At 38.8% G+C, this 18,926-nt stretch overlaps 1 protein-coding gene across 1 annotated transcript in view; it reads right to left on the bottom strand.

Moving 5' to 3' along the window:
* Nucleotides 1-18,926, bottom strand: part of LOC109934367 (rasGAP-activating-like protein 1) — a 259,927-nt gene that overhangs the window by 36,920 nt on the left and 204,081 nt on the right. Inside the window, exons 12-15 of the mRNA XM_048611726.1 lie at nt 15,632-15,744; nt 9,879-10,071; nt 5,564-5,701; nt 2,820-2,961 (exon numbers count right to left, since the gene is read on the bottom strand). Coding sequence (XP_048467683.1) covers nt 2,820-2,961; nt 5,564-5,701; nt 9,879-10,071; nt 15,632-15,744 — 586 coding nt within the window. The remainder of the gene's footprint in view (nt 1-2,819; nt 2,962-5,563; nt 5,702-9,878; nt 10,072-15,631; nt 15,745-18,926) is intronic.

The following is an 18,926-nucleotide window of genomic DNA, read 5'->3' as shown; positions in this document are numbered from 1 at the left end:
CATCGACCCTTCTATCCACACAACTCCTCATCAGCAAACTACTAGATTCACCACATCACCATGCCTTCTCTCAAACCAACTTACACACTATTTCAAGACTTCAACACTTTACTTTGGAGCTGACTTCAAAGTCATATCCTAAACCTTGACAAGTAAATGCTGTAAACATTGCACTGCACTCACAAGTGATTCATAGCAGTTCATTTCTAATGGCTTGCAATCCATTTCAATAACAGATTTCTTGCCAAATAAGCGTTGTGAAATCACATCATGCCAAATACCACAGCTAATGTCTCCAGCTCTATATTGAAATAGTCGGTTTGCGAAAATGACAGGGTCTTAGAACAACAGCAATAGATGTTTCATCATGCAAAAAACAGACACTTACGCCTTTTAGCAATGAGTCTATTTCCAGAATCATGTCTTTCCTGTGGTTGTACCATTGCAGTGAATAAGAATTTGTCAACAGAACCTACTTCAGAGAATTGAAGATGTGTTGGTCATCACCTTGCCACACATTAGAGACCTCCTTCTTGAGCAAATCTCTCGGCAGAGATACCTTTATCACAAATATATGGTGAGAGGAAGTTGAAAAATTGGAGGAAATATCACAGATGCTCCTTATCCAATGGGCTGGGCATTTGTTTAACATCCTCAAACGTGCTTGCACCAAGCTGGATTCCATGAATGGAATAAATAAACCCAATAAAAGTTTATCTGGCTAAACTGTGACCTGGCACTTTGTGCTGCCAATCCATACCTAAATGCTTGCCTTCCACTTTTGTTGATGCTCTGAGGATTTTTGCTTTAATGAAGTAGGATGCAGACCTTGGTTGTTCCTTTATTTCGCGTAGTTTATCATTCTGTTCCTTTACTTTTTCCTCCATTAATTTATTTTTCGTGGCTGTGGCCTCTGTAAAATGAGTCTGCATCTTTAAAAGAGGAATGCTATAGTAGCAGGTTTTAGCCACTGGACAAAAGTTTGGACCAAACAAGGAGTGATTAAATCACAACAGCTCTTCTGAATTGGAAAAAAACAAAATGGCACACCCAACAAACCTCTGCACACAGCTCAGCTACTCTAGGTTGGAAAATCACACATTAGTGTTTAAAACTCTGCCATTATGAACATGTTAGGAAGCAGACTGAAACAATTCTTTAAAAATATTTTTGCAACAGTGATAGAGGGACTCTAACTTGATAGGTCTGTATCTTTAAATGGAGAGAAGTTAAGTCTGTCTCCTGGCTACTTAAGATGGAGATCTGTTTTGATGCAAACTTCCTGTGATTGGTCATCTGAATGTTTACAATCCAGCATCTAACCAAACAACTAGTGAACTGAAAATTGATCATCATTGTGCAGAAGATATTGTGTTATCATTGACGAATCAGAATGATTGTGAGAAGAACCCATCTAGTTTTGTGGTTTGGATGGTGTGATACAGAACTGTGTTTCCCTGACATTTGTTTCCTTCACCATATTTGTGCCTTTTCTGTTTTTCTTTGTTAGTCTGTTTATGGATGTATGGGAACATAAAAGAGATAAAGTTTAAGTTGCATAGTAATAAATTAACAACTTTTTTCTTCTTTTGCCATTGGTTAAGAAAATCAGTTTGGCTATATTAAATAGTTTATTTTTCTTAATGGCAAAAACCTGGCATGTATTTCTTTTAGGTTGAATCAGATAGTCAGATAAATTAGGCATTTTGGTACTTTAATTAAATTTTCATATTTGTGGTGACTCCAGGAACGGGGGGCATGATATCAATGCACAGTCTCAAGCAAGTCACGATAGTATTCAGGACCTGATCCATGTCATCTCACAGCCATGTCCTCATAATGGCTATCAGATCATATTTATTTACTCAATGTGTGCTATTTAGAAATGTATTTTGTTAAGAACGTTATGTGCATACAAATAGAAAGCTTTCAGTTTTGTCTTTTCGTTATCTTTGTAACAGCTAGTCTTGACTTTTGTTGTGTTCTTAGGTTTATTCTCTCCACCCTTTTCTGCCATTCTGACCTTCAGTTCCCATATTACAACCTGCTGTCCTGCCTGAACTCTACCTTTTGATTTGCTATATCTATATAAACTTGATCCCTCATCTCCTCCCCACCTTGATTCTTTAGTTCTTCAGTCACATTACTCACTAGAACACCAATCCCAGTACAGTTCAGGCGGAGAGCATCCTGATGGTACAGATCCCACATTCACCACTACTGATGCTAATGCCTCATGAACTGGACACCACATCTCCCACAACAATCATTGACCCAGTCTGAGTCAAAGAGTCTTTGAGGGGAATTCACAACTAGATCTTTGAAAGTTAAGAATTAGAATTGCTTGTGAAGGGAACAGGGTTTTAGTGAGATTTGGTGATATTCTGTGCCACTTAAGGTGCAGGCTGTGAGATGTTCAACTATAAGTTTGCCGGTTCATTTATATTTACCTCATCTTTACCCTGAATATTAGAGTTTCTGATGTAGACTGGGTGCTTTTGATTCAGATTTGCTGGGTAAAATCTTGCCAGCCAGTGAACAACGTGGGCATTGGCAAGAAAGTTGTCAACTTGGAAATAAGAAATCCCACTGAGAAAGAGTGTGCATGTTACAACAGAGCACTAATCACCCTAACAAAAATCTCCTTGATAAACAAATGTCTCTGAGTTAGCACCAAAAATTTGAAAGTCTTTTATCTGGTGCTAAACCTATAGAAGCAGTGTTGTCACAAGAACAAATCCATAGCTGTTACCCCATCTTATGAGAATAGTCATAATTACTACAGTATTTAATTAAATTTGAAGTACACAAACTATTACCTTCATTATCAATGTCTATCAACTTATCCAGGAAATCCTTCACACAGCTTACACTCTGTAAAATGAATGGATGAAGGGGTGTCATCCACTGTTCTTTTCCATGTCCCAACTGAAGGCCCAGGTTACCAATACTCTGAACGGCCTGAAAGGGAAAATACAAGTCAATCCATTACTGAAGCAATATTAACTGTATTTACATGAGTCTAACTGGAATGATCTTAATACGATGCCATTTACAGGCTTGGTCCAATGACTGTAGAGTCTAGAACATGGCTATTTTTATAGGATTAGATGAAGAGATTCAGAACAGAAAGCAGGAGAAACATTTCCTTTTTCACAGTGCGTTTTAAGACGCAGATACGTGCCAGAGTTAGTGATTGAAGCAGTGATCATGTGAACATTCAGAATAGGTTAGAACATAAGAATTGTATGGGTATATATGATTTGACCACTGCTAATATGGAATCATTAGCACTAGCACTGAAATAATTAGGCTGAAGTGTCTTTGTTCCACGTAACATTTCATTTCAGCATGTTAAAATCAAATTTTTATTAAGCCTACAACCTACCTCCTTTGAATATAGTTCATACATCTGTGCCAATGACCCTCACCAGTCATTGTCTAATTCCTAATTATTTTGATTGGATCAGACTGTAAAGGGACTCCTTTAGGACTGTTGTGGCACAGTGATAGTGTCCCTATCTCTGGACCAGAAGGCCTGGGTTGGAGTTGCTTGTGCTCCAGAGGTGTGCAATAATGATACTAAGTGCGTTGATTAGAAAATAAATGTAGAGGGATTCCCCAGTTTGACTACATTACTCTGATACAGCTGATGTCCTGACCTGAAATATAAACCTGGTTTCCTCTTATTACTATTGACTAGTTCATTGTTAATTTCCAACAGATTTTATTAATTCCATCATTATAATTATCAAAATAAACAGAATCAGCCAGAATCTGATCATAAACGAACTCAAAAACAAAGACAATGTTGTACAAAAGCTGTACAGGCCTAGAAACTCACTGTTGGTACAGCAGTTAAATTAATAATGAATAAAATAGTTTTAGGAAGAATCCCTGCAGAAAAAAAAATTCTTTTTGGTACTGAACCATCTAATTGAAGATTGACAGCAAGAACTGAATTATGTTTGTGCATCCATTTGTGTACATGATCAATGTAACATGAGAAACTTATTGAACGCATGATGAGAGCTGGCACTGACTATATGACATCTGTTAGCAGCTGAGCTGAAACTATGCATAGTTACAACAAACAATAGGAATCTTGAAATGCTGGTTCTGGCAGAATCTCTGATCTGAAATGAAATATATCAAAATTAAACAAATTCAGACTGAATAGAAATAGGATACTCATACAGACTTCTTGTGAGAATTCTTTCAACCAGACTGAAATCACACACCACTAGATTATAAAGGAACGTGACATCTGTGAGTCTACTCATAAGTTTATCAGTAGATAGAAACTCCTGTTGAGTGGTTTAAAATAATTCATTAAAAAATGTACTGCTAGGGAATAAAGAACAGAAAATGCTAGAAATCTGAATTACAAGCAGAAAATGCAAGCATTCCAACAGGAGTCATTCCAAGGTAGAAAAGAGCATACTGTGAACAGCAAATAGTTCAAGTGTTCCAATCCCTGTTGTCTGTGCAGGAATATTTCCTCCAGAATATCCCTACTCTTACTGCCACTTACCCAATTTCCAACTGCCCTTCCCTGGTAGTTTCTTGTGCAATCATACCAGACACAACATTTCTCCATTCACCATCATGCAGAGTCCTGAACTCTTCTATGTAAGGCACCAATCTACATTGTAATTACCAGAGACAGTTCAGGACTCTCTTCACGGTGCGGTGGTTACAGGACAGCAACCCAGAGGGCACCATTTCAAAACCCAACAAATGAAACTGAATCCAATAAATGTGCAATCACCAGAAAATAAACAGGAAGGTGTCTAGATATTTGTCAAACCCAATTAATATTTTTCAGGAAGAGAAACTTACTTCATTTTGTCTTTACCTGATTCCATTCCCATTCAATGTGGTTCATTTACAATGCCCTGTTTTGTGCTCTAGCAAGACATTTTGTTGTAAATCAACTGCTTCAAGATAACAGCTACTCTTGATAAAATTAAATGCAAAATATTGCTGATGCTGGAAATCTGAAACAAACCTAGAAAATGCCAGAGAAACTCAGCAGTCTGAAAGCATTCATGGACAGAGAGACAGAGTTAAAGTTTTGAGTCCGATTCTTGTTCAGAACTTGGGAAGTCATTTCTTTCTCCACTGTCGCTGCCAGACCTGCTGAGTTTCTCTGGTATTCTTCGTATTTGTTTTAACTTCTCTTGACAACTAAGAATGGGCTGTATCTGCTGCTCATATAACTGGGAATGAAAACAAAGCATTGTGGAAGCCAAATGCAAGTTAGGTGGTGATTTTTGCTGAATGTTCTTTCATTCTGAACCAACTTTTGCTGCCTTTTCTATTGGATTATCCTGTTGCAAACCCCTGTTGCACGTTGGATATAGAAAAGTATCATAGTACACACAATCAACTCTCCCTACTCAATCTCCCCTCTGAAGGTTTTGCTGGACAGAATGGTTTATTTTCAGGAGTATTGGATCACTTGATCACTGTTCTCTCATTACTGAATGACAGCTCACTGTCAGGTTGTGCCTCTACATTTATCTGTTGCTCAGCACTGAGGGAGTTGCAAAAAGGTCACCTTTGCCAAAAGTAGCAGGGTTCTTCCTGTCCTCGTGTCGGCATGATGGTCTCTCAGGCTGAAGAGTTTGGGTGTTAAAATGGCTGGGGCAAAAAACCTCAGGAAGAGAAACCCACTGATAGCCAAGTACTTGACATCCTAATAAAAAACAAAATGAATACAAAACCAATGAACACAAACTGTAGTTAGTGAAATTATTGACCATGTAAGCCTACCCTCTGTTCATAAGCGTCCACCAATCTTTGATCTCACTGTATTGGATTTTGAGTACTTAATGCCAATTATCAATTGCCTTATCAAAAGAATTTTAGGCTTTGATCCTCCAGTCATCAAGTTGTATACCACATTCCTAATGCAGCTCTAGTAAATTTACTAGGTTTACTAAATTAAACTTCTGTCATATTCAACTCAGAAGTGTTGCGATATATCATTGAATCAAAGAGTGCCGAACCAGACCATTTGGTCCATGGTGCCAATGCCAACTCTCTGAAAAGGCTATAGAATTAATTCCATTTTTTTCTGTGTTTCAAGCAGGTATCTAACTATACTTCATCATAAATTAAAGAAATCTTAATGTTACTCTGTGACAAGTTGTCACTATTCACATTGAATGAGCATTGTTGAGTGGGATCCAGTTCATCATTACAACAGTAATTTTTTAAAAAATTACAATTCCTTTTAACTCTTACATGATACTGCCCACTTCGATGTTCTATTGTGCAGCAGAACTTTAACTCAGCCTCAGACACAGAATGCTAATGAAATAATTTCCCCAGATGGTTTGTGATGGGAGTATTGGAGTATTTGTTCACTCTCCCAAGAGGGTTTACGCAATGACTGTAGAAAATGTTATCCTGATAATTAATAGAAAAAGTTCAAAACTGAATTAATTATTTTAATTTAATACTGAAGAACATCTTTTTCAACATGCAGATTGCCAAGAGACTAATTTTTCACATTATTCAAGATTATGCCTCCCACAAAGGGACATTGATAGGATGCAGAGCTGGGCTGAGAAGTGGCAAATGGAGTTTAAACCTGAAAAGTGTGAGGTGATTCATTTTGGAAGGACAAACTTGAAAGCAGAATACAGGGTTAACGGAAAGATTCTTGGCAGTGTGGAGGAGCAGAGGGATCTTGGGGTTCATGTTCACAGTTCCCTGAAAGCTGCCACCCAGGTGGATAGAGTTGTTAAGAAGGCGTATGGTGTGTTAGCTTTCATTAATGGAGGGATTGAGTTCAAGAGCCGTGAAGTTATGCTCCAGCTATACAAAAGCCTGGTTCAGCCACAGTTGGAGTATTGTGTCCGGTTCTGGTCACCTCATTACAGGAAAGATGTGGAAGCGTTGAAAAAGGTGCAGAGGAGATCTACCAGGATGTTGCCTAGAATGGAGGGAAGGTCTTACGAGGTAAGGTTGAGAAAGCTAGGGCTTTTCTCTTCAGAACGACAAAGGATGAGAGATGACTTGATAGAGGTGTACAAAATGATCAGAGGTATAGATAGAGAGGACAGCCAGAGACTTTTTCCTAGGGTGGAGTTAGCTATTACAAGGGGGCATAGTTTTAAAGTGAGTGGAGGTAGATATAGGGGAGTCGTCAGAGGTAGGTTCTTTACTCAGAGAGTGGTCGGGGCGTGGAATGCATTGCCGGAGAGGGTAGTGGAGTTGGCCTCATTAGGGGCATTGAAGCGGCTACTAGATAGGCATATGGATGATAGTGTAAGGTAGGGGTGGAGGTTAGATAGACCTTAAGATTAGGGTACAAGTTCGGCACAACATTGTGGGCCGAAGGGCCTGTACTGTGCTATACTGTTCTATGTTCTATGTTTTGCTACTTCCCTCTCCGTTACTCCTCCCATTCCAGGCTGCTCAATCAGAGTGGAAGTATTGGTGTGGAACCTCTGTGTTTTGTTTGATCCTGAGCTCGGCTTTGGACTCCTTGTTCTATCCACTGAGCTCACTTATTTCCAACTCTGTCGCATTGCTTGTTTCTGCCATCATCTCAAACCATCATCATAAACACAGTTATTCACACTTTCAACAACTCCAGTATTCTCCTACATCCTTTTCACCAGAAATCCTACACTACACAAGTTCAATTTTGTCCAAAAATGTACTGGGGGCATCTTATTCCATTCTGAGACACACTGCCCTATCCTCAAAAGCCTCTACAAAGTGCATTAGGATATTTGTTACCTTAAAGGCACTACACAAATTCAAGTTTTTGTTATTTATACTGGTAGATGACTCCATTCTTTATCAAGCAGTGAATTAATATAAAAACTCTCAAAGTAACAAATGAGTCTTTGTTTCAATGGTGCTGCATTCCTCCAAAAACATATATTAAAAACAAAAACACAGCATGTCTACATCCGATGAAATGTATCAGGAATTAAATTGCAGAATCCCTCCAGTGTGGAAACAGGCCATTCAGTCCAACAAGTCCATACCAACTCTCCAAACCGCACCCCACAACGCTATCCCTGTAAACCTGCATTTTCCATGGCTAATTCACCTAAGCAGCACATTGCTGGACACTTTAGCAAGGCCAATCCATCTAACCTGCACATCTTTGGACTGTGGGAGGAAATCAGAGCATCTAGAGGAAATCCACACAGACACGGGGAGAATGTGCAAACTCTACACAGACAATCACCTGAGGCTGGAAACAAACCAGGCACCCTGGCACTGTGAGACAGCAGTGCTAACCGCTGAGACACCGTGCTACCTCTATGCTGGATTACTATGCCCTGTGACATTACAATGAGCTCCTTTGTAAGGTTCCAAATTAATTGCTGCACCACAGTAATTTATCAGTTTAGAAGGACAGGGTGATGCAGTTCTCTGGCTCTCCACTAACTTACACTTCTGAGCTTGCAGTTTTGACTTTTTAAACCCGATCACTTAACTAAAAATAAGGGCAGAGTACACCAATCCTAAAAGTGAGCAGAGGGACATGAGGAAGTGAAATCATACTGAACAGAGGGTGGGACTCAAACCTGGAGGGGTGTGGGAGGTGGGGGTGATATAAAGAAAATGGCAAGCCCCAAGTTGCTTCTCTTCTATAATTTCTGGTGCTTGGCCTGGGCTAATAATGGATATTAGGTGAGACCTTGAGGTCAATTCACCCGAAACCCTTCTCAAAGGATGAATGGCAATTGACACAGAGTGATCAAAACATTGAGTCTTGTATATATACCTTGCCTTTAAGAGAATCCATCTTTAAGGACTCCACGTGCTGAATGTGTACAATACTGTGACTGTGTCTCCCAGTTTGTCTGCTATGGGTTTGCAAGCTGTACACACTGAGACCAATTGATTTGCTAGAATTAACAAATTATAACATTTTTAAGGTGCAGAAGGAGGCTGTTTGTGTCTGCATTGACTGCCCAAATAAGCACCATGACTTAGTAACATTCTCTTGCCTTTTGCTCAGACCCCTGCATATTGTTTCTATTTAAACAATCATACAGTGCCCTCTTGAGTACCTCAATTGACCCTGGCTCCACCACACTTCCATGCAGTGCATTCCCAACACAAATCACTCAATTTGTTCTTAACTATCCAGCCCCCTCATGATTTTGAAAACTTCTATCAGACATCCTCTTTGGTTCTTCTATCCAAGGAGAACAGTCCTAACTTCTTTAATCTATCTTCATAACTGAACCCTTTGAACCGTTCTTATAAATCTCTTCTGCACTCTCTGCAATGTTTACTATTGTGTGGTGCCCAGGACTGAACACAACACTCCACCTGAGATCTAACCAAGTCTAAGCAGTCCCATAGAGGCCCTTCTGTTGCCTCAGAACAACACTGCACTACTTTCTGTACTGGGTCCTCATGCTTCAATCTCTGCTTGTGATATGATGTTCCAAAATTCAGATGTTCTTGAGATTGGCCTGGTTGAAGTCACAAGCAACCACGCCTTGGGATATTTTGCCTCAAGACTGTTGTAGCAAAAATAGGAATTGCTGGAAAAGCTCAGCAGGTCTGGCAGCATCTGTGGAGAGAAAATCAGAGTTAACGTTTTGGGTCAAGTGACCCTTCCTCAGAACTGTGCTCTGACAAGCAACTGAATGTCAGACCATTATCATTGACGTGGCCATTGGGTGGAATTTGCTCAGAAAGACGGCTCAACTGAGAAGGTTTCCGTTAGCTGCAAAAGAATTGCCAATAGATCAGTAATTGTTGGCAATTGTGCAGCTTTGTGCTTTGGGGCAATTTTAATTTAATTTGTGTTTACTAACATTGTAGAATTACCACGCAGTGTCTCAAGGGATGGAATTCCCTCCCAGTCACACATTCACTGCACATACCTCATTGTGTGCTTCTGGAAATTGGTCTTCCACTCGTTTATGTAACTGTTTGAAGGCTACTCTCATAACTGAAGGACACTGCTCCACTGACCCCACAATGGCATCCATCACATCAGTCAGGTAAGATTTTAGAAGCTCTTGGCTACATTCCCGTACACCAGCTTCTGAAAGACTCCCTTTGAATGAAATCCTCCTTTTGGAGCATTGTAAGAAACGTTAGTCAGTACAGGTACTTATCTTCTCCTTCATGCACTTTTACTCATAGCTTCAACGAAACATTAATTTAATTGGAACATTATGTTCTACAACTTTAAATTGATTGCACTCTTTTAAAGACATTTGCTGCAACAATTATTTTTTGATACTACTTAAGTACAAACCAGAAGAAAAACAGACTTCTATGTCTTAAAATGTTATTAGCCTTCATTATTGTTAACAGTTTTGATGAAATTAATCCCAGCTCACTGCACATATGGCACCAGGACATGGGGCGAGATGTTCCCATAGAAACATGGCAAAGTGCAGAACTGGAGTATAAGAAAGTTCAAATAGTGAGGTCCTGAGCTCAGGCTGGTTTCTATGGGAACACAACCACAAGAAACACCACAGGGAACAGGCAAAACTGTAGGGAGAGTCAGTCTAGGCTGCTCTCTTAACATCAGTATCCAGTCCCATCAAGGCAAGATCTAAACACTAATTGTCTATTCATAAACTTATGGATGGAGGAGACATGTTTCACGTTAAGTCCAAGTTATGGGTTAAGACAGAAGTGAAGAAGAGTAAGTTTACAGTTAATTGAATAGCAGAAGAAACAATGACAGTATGATAATTTATTACTGAACCCCTTGCTTTGATGATAGGATCCAATAAAGATATCAAAATAAACAACCAGTCTATGCTTATTGTTGATAATCCAGTTCTCAATGACATTGAGAAAACTAAAAACTAATTCAGAATATGGACAGGAAGGAATCGTAGACACTGTTTATCAGCTGTAAAATAAGAGCTATTACACTCTACCTATTAAATGAAGATGCTCTAAGAAATTCATGGAACTGTAAATGTTGATTTTGTGTGGCAATAATTTAAATGTTTGCAAAATCCCTATTTGTCAGATGTCAGACTATTTACAAGATACATAAATGAACAATTCCCTAGGTGCCAGCAAATTTTTTGCTGCCTTATTCGAACATACAAGCATGTGAATTAGGAACAGGAGTGGGCCATTTGGCCTCTCCAGCCTGTTCTGCCATTCAGTAAGATTATGGCAGATCAGCTTCACTTACCCATTTATCCCCAATAACTTTTGACTCCCTTGTTAGTCAAGAATCTATTGTTACGACAATAGGGATAGCAAGCCACACCAAATCAACCTCACTATCACTGGATTTGCAACATAGGGATCTTAAAACATTCCATGACCCTCGAAACTGCTCAATTATTCCTAACCAGACTTTATAAATAACAGTTATAACTTAACTTTATAGCTTAAGCAAAAATTAACACTTTATTATTAATAATGTAATTTTAACATAATACAGATGAACAACAAGGCAATCTAATAATATTTAGATGTGATTGAAGCTCATTCTTCTTTAAATATAAACTCCCATTCACACACAAACAGACAGACAGACACAGAGATAATTTAAAAAGAAAATAAACGAATCATAATTTGCCAGTTTCATAACTTTCAAAGATGAATTCCAGGCCTTCATGGAATCCTATGATAACGGGTTGTATTACAGGCACGTGGGCCTGTATATCTTGCTTGAATTCCAAAGTCATCAGTCAATGCAAACAGCTTCTTTAGACCTCTGTAGACTTTTTACTTATTTCTTACAGACTAGGTTTCTATTCTCAGAATTTTCAGTCAGTCAATAACTAGAGAGAGCAAAACTAAAAACAACTTTCCAGTTCAGCAGCTTCTAAGGCAAAGCTGCCCCCTGGCCAAAAACCCAGAATCAGTTCACTCTTTGACTTTTTCTTTCTTTTTCAATATTTTCTGAACCTATTGCTGATAACCAGATTGCCCACATGAGTAGGGAGTTTGGCCCTTTAGATAGTCAAGTTGAAAGACTGTAATGTACATATTGGGCCCAGGATTCCATTATTGAAACAACAAATAGAGTGAGCACTGTTCTGCCCAGTTTTACCAGACATAAAGAGTTCTAGAATTTCCAGGAGTTCCAGAATACGTCAAATTCAATATCAGAATGTAACTTAGCTACTGCGAAGAGTTAATTTGGTCAACATGAATAAGATGGGCTGAATGACCCCTTTCTGTGCTGTATCATTTTATGGTTCTAAATGAAACGCTTAAAATTAGTTTGGTGTGGAATGATCGTCTGAGATCCACAATCAGGCTACTGCTACCCTTGAAGCCACCTCCAATCATTCCCATTCTCCCTGCCTCCTCAAATCCTGCCTCCATCTTGGAACTGGCCAGGGTGGTGGCCCCCAATATTGCTTAGCTCAGCATTTTGTTGCCATGGTAGCAAGACCAACAGGCAGCCAGACAGCACAATCTGTTCAGGCACATAGATGGTTAAAATCGAGGCCCTCATATAGCCAGTTCTCTTCACAGATGCTGAGAATTAAGCCTTTTCTTGTTTGCTTTCTTTTGTTTTGGATTTTTAGCATCTGTCATCATATTTGCTTTTTGTTTTTATTCTGTATTTCATAAGATGATATTTCATCCAGATACAACACAAGCGGTGACATGTATATCAAATTCCTTGAGAAAGTTGTCAGGGGAACCCTGCTCTTAAAATCAAAATATTAAACAAATATTCAGCATTCAAAGATATATTTCAAATCCAAACAATCAGTTTGGAATGTTGCAGGTGTTTAATTTGCATCACTGTGGAAAAGATAAACTTGAATTCATGTCAAATTCAATATCAGAATGTAACTTAGCAACTGCAATGTCAATTGTACGTAGTTAAATGGTTGCCTATTAAACAGTTTTATTACTGCACCCAAAATACTCTATTTTTAGTGTAATTAACTCGTAACATATTTTGACTTCTAAGGAAGACCTTTGAATCAAATGCATTTTTTTTGCATATTCCTAAGTCAGACATTGAGACCAGTGCAATTTGTAACTCAACAAAACATTGGTAAAAATGTGCATCATGAGTTATTTATGTTGATTATTAAGTTCATGTGGAAGTAATAGGTTTAACTACAGGATATTTGTGAAGCTGCACAGTTAAATGTCACTTACTCAGCTTCGCAAGACAAATATGTTTTTGTGGCGACAGGAGCTTAAAAGATTTCTGTCACTAAAGTGCTCATCTTTTAGCACCAACAGCCTAGAAATTACTTTTTTCTATTTCTGAATGCTTTGTGTATTTATATATCATTTCAAAATGTTTCAAAATATACTCAACAGTGACAAATTTAATAGTGGAACAATCTAGATCCAATCTGCTTGTGGGTTGGAACATTGCTAAATATGTCATTCCCGCTTTCAAAATAGGCATTAGGCAGCTTACATATGTAAATAAGAAACCAAACACTTATTTCAGTTCCCCATCAAATCTGGTTGAGAAGCAAAGCCTGCTCACTGACTGGAGTGGAATGAAAATTGAGATTTTATATAGAAGTATTGACTGACTAGCAGATAACCCAATCTCCATTGAACACAATAACCAGCATCTTCAAGAGAAGTTGGGAAGGAGAGAACTGATAAAAGAAATAAAGACTGAGACTCATTGTGGTGATCTTGCTATGAAAACCTGGAGTGACAGATCAAAGGCAAATGATTTGATTTTAACCACTTAACATCAACATTTAAGTCAAAATTACACCAGCATGTTTTGAGAGGAATGATAGATTAACAGTTAAATAACAGTTGGTATTGAAAGATCTACAATGGATATGGGAATTGTTGCAAAAGGGTCACATCTGAAAGGGTTTACACATCTGAAAGGCCTTAAGCACCACCTGCTATGATAATGTCATATGAGTAGAGTGGGGGAACAACTTGAGATGTTGAAACAATAAGACCTACCATCCAGGTAATCCTCATAGTAACAATGTCCTCATATCAGCGTAATCTGTACCTAGTTGCTATTGTGCAGTAAGCTGCATCTTGTTCAGGACAAGAGCCTTTTCTTGTTTGATTCCCAAGATTTTCTCTACCACAAGAAGCCTAGCAGGTTCTATAGATCCCTTCTCCAAAAAGGAACAGTGACAGTAAATCTACCTCGTGAGCAATGGTACAGAAACCTCATGTTACATGATGAGCAGCAGAGAGGATTATTCTTACAGGAATCTGCCGCACCCTGATAAGATTACCGATCTGATGCTGCATCATTGTTTTTGCTGCTACACTGCAATTTTTTCACAAAGGTCATTCCCACCAGTGCAAATTGGCAACATATTCAAACTGGAAAATCTTCACCAAGGCACATTCATTGTTCATCTCCACATAGCATTAGATCTGTAGCTCAGTTGGCTGGATAGCTGCTTTGTGATGTAGAATAATGCCAACAGTATGACTCAATTCCTGCAGCCACTGAGGTTACAGTGAAAGACTCTCCTTCTCAACCTCTCCCATCACCTAAGGAATGGTGATTCTCAGGTTAAACCACTACCAGTTGTCTCCCTCTCTAGTGAGAGAACAGACTGATGGACTGGTAGAACTATGGTGACTTAACATTTATCTTAAATGTTGTATTCTTCACCATATTCTATTACCCTATGCACTTTGTATGGAATAAACTCTCTGTCCTGCATGCAAAACAAAACTTTTCACTGTATCTAGGTACATGTGATAACAATAAATCAAAACAAATCAAATCAAGTCTTACCAACAGACGGTTACTGCTGCTGCCAAAGTGCAAACTGAGGAAACATTACTGAGGAGTTTCTCCTGCTATGGTAATTACACAGGCTACAGTGCAATCTAACCCAGTAAAGGATATGTATCTCACCTCACTCCACCCTGTTCCCTTTGACCTTTATATCCACCTGTCAAAGCTCTGCCTATGCTCATTGTTGCATTGGAGTTGTCTACTAACTTTCTTTACCTATTTTCTTTATCCTCTGTGGGCCTGGGAACGTAAAACAGAGCAATTCGGTAGGATTGGCAACCTACGTCTCATATAGATGGCTTCTATTTCATTAATGTGTCTCGTCGTAACTACCATTTCTTACATCGATATTCTTCCTGCTATTTAACCTTCTCCCTTCTCATTTTAAAGTTTTGTCATGCAAAGGTATGTGGAGATAGGTTACAGATCTGATTGAATTGCAGAACAGGTGTGTGTGTGTGTATGCGTGTGTGTGGTGCTTCTATACACTTACTTCCTTGATCTAGTGTTTGGCTACTTTTTCTGACTTCTGTGCAGAAAAAACAAACAATGCAAAACCGGTTTTTTATTGCTATCTTTCTTGTTAAGCAGATTGGATGTTTTGCTATATTAAATCTCCAATACAAGCATAAGTTCTGTTGTTGTGTTTGTATGCATATGTCTGTTGCCTTTCATATTGTTTTGTCCTTTTCTCATAATCTGATAATCTTCCAGGTTTGGAAAGAAAAGTCTGCCATCAAAGTAATGTTACATGGCTTGCTGAATATTTCCATTGTTTCTGTTTGATTCCTAACATCTGTAGTTTATTTTAGGGCAAACCAATGTCTTCAAGTACTTTAAAAAGTTGATGGCTTTGGAGGTCAAATGAAGGAGTCAGGAGAAAGATGAGCAGATAAGTCACTTAAGATCACAGCTACATAATAGTCGTACCTTGTTTTGTTAAGGTCAATTTTACAAGGGTCCAGTTCAATATATTTCTTTTCATCAAAAATACGGTTAATGACTTGCCTCAGCACCTCATGTAAATATGGCATTCCAACCAGCTGTAAGAAATGAGAACCATCATCCAAATTAGATATGACACAAACATTTTGTAACATAAAGAAGAGAAATCTGGGCAAGGACTTCTCCCTACTATAGCAGAAACAAATGCACCATTATTTTCGTTATCTATTATTAAAAAAAAGTTGCTGTTACAGGTTTCCTTCCCAATAGCTGCACAGTGATTCCAGCCAGTTTGCCTTATCCCCTGAAAACAAAAGGTACAATTTTTGTTGTGAGTTTCCCTTGCAGGATGGGATGACCCAAGAATTACCCATAATCTTCACAATTTAGAGGTATGCGCTAACATACCCACTTCATATTGCCAGCTATGAATCTCAGACTACTGTTTATTTTTTCATGGGATATGGGCTTTTCTGGCAATGGCAGCATTAATTGCCCGGCCCTAAGTGCCCTTGAACTGAATGGTTTGCCGGGCCATTGCAGTGGGCAGCTGAGTCAACCACATTCCTCTGAGTTTGGTGTCACATGTGAGCCACGTATAAAGAACATTGGTAGACGGGTTTTTAACAATTGATTAGTTTCATGGCCGCTACAACTGAACGTTATAATTCCAGGTTTATTATTTGAATTTCAATTCCACCAGCTGCTGTTGTAGGATTTGGCCCAGATGGCCCTAGAGTACTCCTTTGCTTCTCTTGATTATCAGGCAACTGAGGTCACTGTGTCACCACCTCCTGCAGCAACTGCAAATGACGAATAGGCTTACTTAAAATTAGGATCAACATGTAAAATATAAACCATTTAGCAATATACTAAAATAAGAACATGAACAAATGAAATCAAAGATTGTGGGCTGATGACCCTTCGTAAGTATTGTCTTAAAAATGTCGAAACAGAAAAGTTCCTGTGTCCAAATTTCAGTCTCCTGTACCAAACTCAGTATTAATATCTCATTGTGCTTTAATCCACAAATTAGGGGATCATATGTAAGCTCCCAGGCAGGAACTTTGGTGAGACTTTATACTGTTCTAATTTTAAGCTGTTTTGAACTAACATTTCAGAAATCATTGTATCTCTTTTAACTAGAAGAGACAGCAATGACTCATGCTTTTAATTAAGATATGCTGTGGGGGGGCTTTGAAGGCATCTTCTAAACCAATGAACAATTGACTTGCCAGAACTAATTTAAATGTATTAGACAACATCTATATATACACCACTATAAAAATACAAACTATTTCTCTCTCTTCACATTTTTTTTCTTCCCTCTATGGAAAATAGTCAGGAGGATTCATGACCTGTTTCTCACCTATGTCCATTATCACAATCACGCTTTCTCTCACCACATGTCCTAGAGTGAGACATGAACCTAAACCCCCTGGATAAGAGGTAGGGGTGCTATTTACCAAACCACAAGACTTCTTGTTATTGTGATATTTATTATCTAACACTTTTCACAAAAAAAATCCCAATGCTATTCTCAGAGGCACAAGTAAAGTCGTTAATTGACTTTAAACTATATATAGATTATAATTTGTATAGTTCCACTCCATTTAAATTTTAACAAACAAAATAGTGGACACACTGTTAGCCCGTTCTGGTGGATGCAAATTCTGTTATGAAAATTGATGAATATGTGATAATATGACTAAAATCTCATGCTGCCATTAAAAATGTAAATCCCAATTCAGCCAGTAATGTGGTTTCCTCACATGAAGGTGACAAAAAGGACAAGCATCAGAGATAGTGTTGCATCAGGGAGACATAATATTGCTGTGTTTCTTTATCGTGCAGTTAGTCACTCCAAGGCTAAGAATTAGAGCTGTCTATACTGTTCACAGTCAGTAAATTATCACCATGTGCTGATCCAGTACATGGTTGGGGAACTCTCCAGATTTGCTCAAGACAGATGGAGTTTAATTTGGAAAAGTGCATGGTATTGCATTTTTGTAAGACAAACAAAGGCAGGACTTACACAGTTAATGGTAGGGTCCTGGGGAGAGTTGTCGAACAGAAAGGCCTAGGGCTTCAGGTTCATAGTTCCTTGAAAGTGGAGTCGCAGGTAGACAGGGTGGTGGTGAAGACATTGGCACGCTTGCCTTCATTGGTCAGAGCATTGTGTATAGGAGTTGGGACATTATGTTGCGGCTGTACAGGACATTGGTGAGGCCACTTTTGGAGTGCTATGTGCAGTTCCGGTCACCTTTCCAAAGGAAGGATATAATTAAATTGGAAAGGGTGCAGAAAAGATTTACAAGGATGTTGCTGGGATTGGAAGGTACCAGTTATAAGGAGAGGCTGGATAGACTGGGACTTCTTCCCTGGAACATAGGAAGTTAAGGGATGACCTTGTAGAGGTTTATAAAATCATAAGGGGCATAGAAAAGGTGAATAGCAAAGGTCTTTTTCCTAGGGTAGGGGTGTTCAAAACTAGAGGGCATAATTTTAAAGTGAGAGGGGAAAGATTTAAAAGGAAACTGACGTAAAATGTTTTCACACACAGGCTGGTGCGTATAAGGAATGAATGGCCAGAGGAAGTGGTAGATGCAGGTACAGTTACAACATTTAAAAGACATTTGGACAGGTACCTGAATAGGAAAGGTTTAGAGGGATATGCACCAAACGCAGGCAAATGGGACTAGTATAGTTTGGGAAACCTGGTCGGCATGGACAGGTTGGCTGAAAGGTCTATTTCCATGCTATATGACTCGATGACTCTACAATAAGAATCCTGAAATCTGTTTTTACACTACATACAGAATGTTTCTTTCTCAGCCATGCCAGGGTAAAGTATGCCTTGAACATATTAAGAGATTTTGAGATCTTATTCTTCACTTACATTTTTGAGAATTTTACAGCACCAGAAGTGTGAAGCATATTTTTGTTCTCCTTCTGAGGTTTATGGAAAACATTCACAAAGATCACGTGAAGGCAGAGTAAAACACAGACACTAGATGACAAACCAGACAGTGTATAAAAGGGCTTGCCAATTCATTATCACCAGTTTTAGTCCTACTCCTCTCGACTAATTTCACCTTTAGTGAATCCAAGTTAACATGATGTGGAGATGAGATAGTAGGAACTGCAGATGCTGGAGAATCCGAGACAACAAGGTGCAGGGCTGGATGAACACAGCAGGCCAAGCAGCATCATAGGAGCAGAGAGGCTGACGTTTCGGGCCTAGACCCTTCATCAGAAAAGGGGGAGGGGAAGGGGGTTC

This window comes from Rhincodon typus, chromosome 24 (assembly GCF_021869965.1).
Source record: "Rhincodon typus isolate 14 chromosome 24, sRhiTyp1.1, whole genome shotgun sequence".
NCBI lineage: Eukaryota > Metazoa > Chordata > Chondrichthyes > Orectolobiformes > Rhincodontidae > Rhincodon > Rhincodon typus.
Note: the sequence above shows the minus strand (reverse complement) of the source record. Positions and strands in the feature narration are given on the sequence as shown.